The sequence below is a fragment of the Trachypithecus francoisi genome, unplaced genomic scaffold (assembly GCF_009764315.1).
Source record: "Trachypithecus francoisi isolate TF-2019V2 unplaced genomic scaffold, Tfra_2.0 Lachesis_group2, whole genome shotgun sequence".
NCBI lineage: Eukaryota > Metazoa > Chordata > Mammalia > Primates > Cercopithecidae > Trachypithecus > Trachypithecus francoisi.
The window spans coordinates 162,812,708-162,820,766 of NW_022681465.1; the positions used below are offsets into that span (position 1 = coordinate 162,812,708).

An 8,059-nucleotide genomic window follows, 5' to 3' on the forward strand; every position below is an offset into this window, starting at 1 on the left:
TTTTGGAGGTTCTGTGTGGTAACATCTGAGTCCTTATAATTTTGAAAATGATTTTACTTTGGCCTCAGATTTGAATGGTATTTTGTGTCACCATATAATCCAGGATTTAGAATGACTCTTCCTCAGAATTCTGAAGTTACCTGATCCTCTGGCACCCATTATTACTGATTCAATCCTCTAAAGTCAATCTGATACACATCCCACTGTAGATCATCTCTCCTCTATTAAATGCATAGGATTTTCTCTTTCTCTTTGATGTTCTAATATGCTGTCAATGTGTATCTAGATTTGGGTCCCTCTTAGGTCATACTGAGTTTTGTGGTTGGTCTTTCACTCTGAAGGTTTGTGTCTTATCTCTGATAAATTTGTTTCTGACGCTGAAAAAAGGGTCTCTTAACCTCTATCCAACTAACCTTGGTTATATCAACCAATTCAATTAGAATCACTGGTCTCTTAACCTCTCCCTAACTAATCTTGGTTTTATATCAACCAATTCAACTAGAATCGCTGACTTAATACTCCACACACCATCTGGAAAACATATCGCTGAGGCATACAGCATGCTGAATGCTCATAGCTAGCAGACACTTTCTTTGTCTTACAGTACACAACCATTTCCACCAGTCAGCCTGTGACAAGAGTCAGCCATATTTGTCTGAACACAGGTAGGTACAACATTCTGTAAATGTATAATTTAATCAATATTTAAATATTAAATAATTAAATATGAAAGCCAGTGAAATCTGAGTGCAAAATACATTTTTGTTTCTGTGAAAACTTTGGAAAAACAAGAAAGTTGTTTAAAAATGTTGCTACAATTTTGAAAGAAAACAACAATAAATAATGCAAATTTTTAAAATCAAGAATTCTACACAAAACTGCTTTCCATTTGTCTTTATTTTTAATTTCAAATACGGAAACCTGTATTGAAAATTGCTTTTGGTGTATGCTGAGCGAGGATCATCCAGAACACCATTTATCTCATCTACCCTCTACTCTCAGAGAAGTAATATCTGGCCTCATATCCAAAGTCTAACTGGTAGGTAGCATATAATTGCATGTATTTTTACAATTCAATCTTTATACTGATTTTTTAAATGCATTCCTATTAGAGAAATGTTTGATCTAGACCTATGATTCATGGCTCACAACTTTTTATTATTATTTTATATTCGTTTCGCCATTGTATTATGTTCTGGGATAATTTCTGGGTTTGATCTTCCATATCACAAATTTACCTATCAGCTCATCTATTGAGTTTTTACTCTAACAGAGATATAATTTCAGTCCCATTGTATCTAATCTTTTTGTGGATAGCAGTTTGTTCCCAATTTTTTTAATTTATTTTTTTCCATAAATATATACCTGCTCTTTTTCTTCTGGGCATTAGATTTCTGTTATTCTATTTATTAATTTTTTGCCTCTTGTATTAATTAACAAGAGTTTTAGACTCTTTTTATATTATTTTCTTCAAAATGTAATACTCTTGGGTGTCAGCTCATCTTTTCTTGGTTTCCCTGCTCACCTATCTGTTGTGACTAGTTCAGTTTACTCAGCTCTCCTTGAGTTAGAGACAGATGAGACATTTGACTCGGTGCAAGAATCCAACAGCTCATCTTTTGAGAGTAAAGAGTATTTCCTGGGTGTCACCCATGTGCCTGGGTAAGCTCTGCGTCTGTTCTCTGTTCCTGTGTTAGCGACACATATGTGGCTTCCAGTGCTTGGCAGAATGGGATAACAGAGAAAACAAATCCTACTCTTATTCTAGGTCCCTTTCTGCTCACTGCATTGCCTTTCCCTGCATGTACAGCGGCACTTCTGGCATGGCTCCTCCAATTCACAGATGTTTTCTAATGACTATATGTTTCCCTTAATCCAAGCCAAACTGTTTCAATCTTCAGGAGATATTTAAAATATCTGATGTCCTGATGACATTCTCTTCTAATACTGCTTTATATTTATTTAGAATATTTTTTCTATCATTCCTAAGATTTTGCTTGAATGAAGAAAGTAGATATATGAGGTCAGTCTGTAATCTTAATTTTTTCATTTGGATGTGGATTGATTCCACTGATTCTCCTCGTTATGTGTTTATTTCCCTTTACTCATTCCTGCTCTGACAGCAGCTTTCACACTGCTAACTGATATAGTGCCTTATTTAAATGGGAGTCACAAAAATATTTAATTGTTTAAAACTTCCCACAGCATAGAATACTTTAGTGCAAATAAGATTAAAAAAAAATTTAATTTACAGAAGGCTCCAGATTCTGTATCAAAAGCTAACCAAAATGACTACTGGATAAAACTCTTAATTTAAGTAGGAAAAGGTGGCATTAGTTTTAGTATCCACACTTCATCATATGGAAAATTAATCTAAGTAGTCTGCCATGTCAGTAGTCCATTAAAAAAAACATAGGCCAGGTATATACTAATCTAGTTTATTTTGGCCCAGTGCTTATAAGAATGTTTTTAGAAAAAAAAAAAATTGTGTTAACTTTGAGCAAAGATAATTGTTGCACAGTTTCATGGGATTTAATTTGTTGCTTTTGTGTGTTTTAATTTTTTAAGATGATTTTAAAATATCATAAAGTACTTCATCTGTTGTATTTTATTATTCAGTGATTTTTACTGAGTACCTACTAAAAACTAAAGTGCTGGAAATGAAAAGAGATGAACAAGACAGTGCCATCAGAGCACTCATGGTATACTTGTATTTTCACACATCTCAACCTATTGTATGTCCCTGTTTTCATTGGGGACTGGCAAGTTAGGTTGAGAGCTGCGTGAAATATATTGAGACTGCTTCATCTTCTTTTTGTATTCTCAATATCTGGAAAAGGCCTTAGTCATAAGAGTTGTTCAATAAATGTTTAATTGATTAGTAGTAGTATATTTGCATGCTTATAAGATCTAATATACAACTCAAATAAGATTGTTATTCAATAATACACTAATCAGGACAAATAGAAATCATAACGCTTCACAGATCAATTGCTACATATATAAGTATAATTTGTACATTTTATATAGAGACAGATCCAGATATGATATCCAGAAAGATCAAAAACTTTGAAGAGGCAGCTCTTGCCCCACATCCAAAATCTCCATTCTGGCACTTTTCCTTTGATAACACAAGTTAGCGTAGTACCTGGAGAGTAAATTGGTCATTCTTATAAATGTTCACTTTATTGGATAGCTGATGTTCTATTTCCTTTCCTACAGACTTTTGGATCCTTTTAAACATTTAATAATCCAAAAGATATTGAAAAGTTCAGGTACCAGTAGGCAAAATTTACTATCAAGAGAGGGGAAGGGAAGGTACAGTTCGTGGAATACCCTCTTCTCTGCAACTGACAATAAGAAAGTTTTCCCTGAGAAGAAAATAATTTTTGCAAACTAATGGCAGTTGCATTTATAAATGATTCACCAACTCTATATAAAGTTATCATAATTCCTCACATTAGCATTACAGGATCACAGAATTCTTGAGATATAAAGGAACAGGTAGGTAGTTTTGTGAATATTCAGTTAGAAAAAGCCCATATTCTTGCAGACAAGGCTTTTGAAGTTTGATCTCAAGACATTTTAAGATCATTTCTCTCTATCGCATCTTCTGGCCTAGTCATAGGAGATAATCTTTATCATTCCCTTGACAGGTCCTGCATTTTCATGCCTGCACTCAGTCACCTCCCCTCTACCTACAACACTCCAGCTTTTTTTTCTGCCTGGCGAAATCCTCTCCATGGTTTAAGATCCAGTTAAACTTCATCTGCTTTGGGAAGCATTCCCCACCTCTCCCAAGGGATTTTTACCTTAGCAGAACATTTGATTAATTGTGCTGGTCTGTCACTGTCTTGTGACTACCTGTGTCATTTCCACTTATACATGATATCTTTCTCTTAATTCTTGAGCCCCTAAAAGGCAGAACATTCTATCCCTCTAAACAAGGGACCTAGAATACATGAAATATCCAATAGAATTTTAATCCCACCATCCAATTTTTAAAATTAAATCATCTAATTCTCTAATTTTACCTATGGAAACTGAAGCCTAAAGAGAGAAGGAGCTTGTCAATCATCAGGGAACAAATCTCTTCCAGAGTACGATAACAACTCTCTCTTTCCTTATCCACCAGCTCATAAGGGAAAAGCCTGGCATATTAGAGTCTAGAGTAACAAACCCACCCTTCTTGGCTATTTGCTTAACTTTTTACTGAAAATCTAACTCCTACACTGTATTGCTGGCAATGGTAGTTTTCCTCAATAACAAAGACTTCCCAGTTCAGAACATATACATATGTAGCTAATAGGAAAAGTGAGTAAAAGTCCAACATGATAAACAGGGAGGTATGTCAAACTCCTATTCAGTCTATGAAAAACCTACTTATAATTCTAACTTTGCTTCCTTAAGTACAGAGAGAAGGAATAGGTCATTTGGAAAATCTGACCAAAAGTGCACATTTCAACACAGTGAAATTCTTTATCCCCCATTGCTCCTACCACACCAGGAACTTTCTATATGTGATTATTTAATCCCCAGCCAAAAGCTAGGGGACAATGAAATCTCCACAAAACGTTTTCCTCAGTGAAATGTTCAAACATCAGTTCCACAGAAAACCTTTTAATAAAAGCTTTACATGTAATTTTTCCATGCCAGTTTTTTTCACTTAAGCCTAAAAATGCCCATATTTGAATATTCATCATTATGAGCACTGTCCAACAGTGTACATCATTTGACTATGGGATCTTGGTTCAGGGGTGGGGGGCGGGTGGTAGGTTTGGGTGGCTGTGACTGTGCTGATTATTTTCTGCTATCCACTGCTGTTGGATTTTCTCCAAATAAGCAGTTTGCTTCCATGCAAGTTCTTGTGGATTTCTCAGTGGCTCACTATGAAGAGCAAAATGAAGCCACAAATCACAAGGGCATTTTTGATATTTTATGAGTTTTGTCTTAAACCAATTAATATTAAGCCCATGGTGGTGGAAGCAACCATAAAGGACATGATGGTGTTGCACAACAACGTGAATGTACTTAATGCCACGTACCTGTACATCTAAAAACGGTTAAAATAGTAAATTTTATGTTATACGTATTTGACCACACACACACACACCACACACACACACACACAAAGGACAACTTATAGAAGCTTGTCCTAACCCCTGAATCATGACAGAGGGAGAAAAATCAAATGATGTTCTACATTGACAGAGCAAATGGCTTTTACTTTCCATCCCAACAGGCCATTTAACAAGGCTTTCCACCTTGCTCCTTTCCTCCAAAGAGTGGAAAGAAGAAAAGGAAGTACTGTCAAATGAAATGTAAATCACAGAACCATAACCCTTTGAACACGGATTGGATGATAATGTCACCCATTACTCAACAGCTCCAGTCTCTCAATTGAGTCCCTCCCAACTCCTACCTTTAACAAAAACAATGAACAGGTGTCCAGTATGGCTCTGGATGTGTTTAAATTCTAGAAAACTGTCAGACTAATTCCCTATAGAATTGTTCTTACAACTTTGAAGTCGGTTATGAAAAAGCTCTAAGATAACAGATGAGGAACAGAGAGTGCTGCGCAAACACGGAGGAGATTCATCAGTGAGCCCACTGCTTGTCTTTTGAGTTTCTAAAAGGCATCACGTGTTGCCCTTATTTCAGAAAACCCTGGAGAACAGAAAGAAGAGCCATTGGGAAGAAGTTACAAAAAGGCAGAGTTTCACGTAGTTTCGAAAGACACATAACCATCTGGAAGGGAAGGCCATTTATCCATCCAATTAGACGTCCGATTTACATAACTGCCCTGGATTTGTTCCACGGGAGGCAAACGATGTAGACACCTGGGGGTGCAGTCTAGGGGGAAACTCAAAAGGAGCAACTGAAAGGGGAGAAGGTGCATGCAAATCAGCCCGATCTATGGGGCAAGGAGAGGAGCAGCAGGGGAAAATGGAGAGCTAGGGAAAGAAGGCGCTTACCAGGCCACCTCCACAGGTGCTGAAAGAGGCCAGCGAGCCAGGGTGCCGCAGCACAGCTCCGGTGTAGAAGCAGCCTGCGTCGGGCGGCGCGGGAGGGTGCGGGGCGGATGCTGCCCCCGTGGGGCCGGGGCCGGGATTTGGCCGCTGTTCCACTGCGAAGCGCGGCGCCAGGAAGCGGCCGTCTCTCCGGAGCAGCAGGTACAGGTCCCGAGAGAAGGCCGGGATCCGCAGCAACACTTCGTCGCCATCCGGCTCGGCATGCTGGGCCGGGGGCGGGGACGGGGGCGGCTGCGGGGGAGGCGGCGGCTGCCACGAGGCCGGGGCGCCCGGGGACAAGGCGGCAGCCCCGCTGGATCCCCGCGGCAGCTCCTGCGACTCGAGCTCCTCGTCCTCCTCACCCTCCGACGGCGGCGGGGGCCGGAGCCGGGACTCTGATCGGCCCTCCACGGGCTCCTCCAAAGGCACCGGAGCCACAGAGCGCACCTCGCGTGAGCTGCCGGCAGCCTGCGCCCGGGCGCTTCCGCCGCCCCCAACGCCGCGCACCCAGCCCGGGTCCGCGCTGCCCCCGCTGCCGCCAGCCGTGTCCACCGGCTCCCGGCGCCAGAGCGCAGGAAACACGACTTCCCACTCCTCGCGGTCGGGGGCGAACTGCAGCTCTGCGGGCGGGGCAGACAGAAGTGCGGGGCTTAAAGTGCCGCGGTTCCAGTAGCACAAATATTTCTAAGCTCACAACCCATAGATACAGAGCGCTCGCGTTGAATGCAAGAAACCACCCGTCTAGCCCCTGAAACTCTTTGCAACCCCAGAAGCCTTGCGATCAGATTACAGACCCCAGCATTTTCAGAGTAAAAGTACGATTATATTGGGGGCGGGGAGGGGGGAATCAAAATTTGGTGACTGTACTTCATTGTTGAAAAGAAAACCGATGCAAAGACTCCAGCACGAGTAAACTATTTCTGAAGTGTATGCTAGAGCAGAGCGTTGCTATCAACTTAGGTACGTTCTAATTTTCCTCCAGGTGCTGCAAACGTACCTTTGCAAATATTATTGCTCTAATTAGAAGGAAACTATTCCACATACGGTTAAAACGAGGCCGGCAGAAGTGTGCTTTATTTCCGAACTTGACCCTCTAACCCGCACCTCAAGCTCATTTTTATTGCTACCTACTGAGCTCTGCTCTCCACGCACCGGTTGCACCAGCCCTGCCGACCCCTACGTTCGCGGTCTCCGCTGGGATGGCTGGAAAGGAAGCGAGAAAGTCACGGAAGAACTTACCTGAAACGATCCCATTCGACAGGAACCCCAGCTGGTAAAGGAGGCAGCAGCAGCAGATGTGAGTCAGGCGCATCTCGCGGTTCTTCCCCATACTGCGCTCCGGCGGCCGCGGCTTCTCGCCCGGCGCACGCCTCCAGCGCGATCCACTCCGGGCGCAGCGGCCTCCCCGGAGCGCTAGGAGGCCGGGCGGCGAATTTGCCCAGGCCCTTTGTCTGCCGGGGGAGGGGGTGTTGGGGTGGGGGGGTAGGCTGTGTGACTCCAGGAGGCCTCCGAAGCCCTGGCGGGGGTGGGGTGGGGTCGGGTGGGGGGAGGAGCGGGGGAGGCAGCGCCGCGGCCCCGCAGCGCTCGAGCTCCCTGGCGAATTAGGTGATGAGTCTATTTTCTGTGTTCTGGACGCTGCAGGAGGTTCCGAGGCCGAGCAGGCTAGTGCTGGAGCCCCACAGGACAGACCCACAACCAGCCGAGAGCCGGGAGTGCTGCCTCTGGACAGGCGGAGGACTGCCCGGCGCGGGCAGGAGAGCTGTGGTGTCCGAGCCGAGGCTCGCCGCCTGCACCCGCGCGGAACGGGCGGAGGCTGGTGTCACAGTCTCAGCAACTTGGTGTGCCAAGCTCCGCACACTCCTCACGCTCCTTGGGACGCAACGCTGAAAGCTCTCACCCGCAGCAGCGCGGAAGGGAATGAGTAGGGAGATGGGAAGACACTGCTAGAGAGGTGGGTTGTAGAGCAGAAAAGAATCAAGGACATCTGACCAGAAAAAGGGACCAAGGGGTGCCCGCCAAGCATGACTTTGCGGGACAAAGGTCCCAGA

At 43.4% G+C, this 8,059-nt stretch overlaps 1 protein-coding gene across 1 annotated transcript in view; it reads right to left on the reverse strand.

Moving 5' to 3' along the window:
• ADAMTS19 (ADAM metallopeptidase with thrombospondin type 1 motif 19) overlaps positions 1-7,428 on the reverse strand; it is a 269,639-nt gene extending 262,211 nt beyond the window's left edge. The window contains exons 1-2 of the mRNA XM_033181355.1: positions 7,251-7,428; positions 5,976-6,631 (exon numbers count right to left, since the gene is read on the reverse strand). Of these exons, the coding sequence (XP_033037246.1) occupies positions 5,976-6,631; positions 7,251-7,341 (747 nt within the window). The 5' untranslated portion in view covers positions 7,342-7,428. The remainder of the gene's footprint in view (positions 1-5,975; positions 6,632-7,250) is intronic.
• Positions 7,429-8,059: the final 631 nt, after the last annotated feature.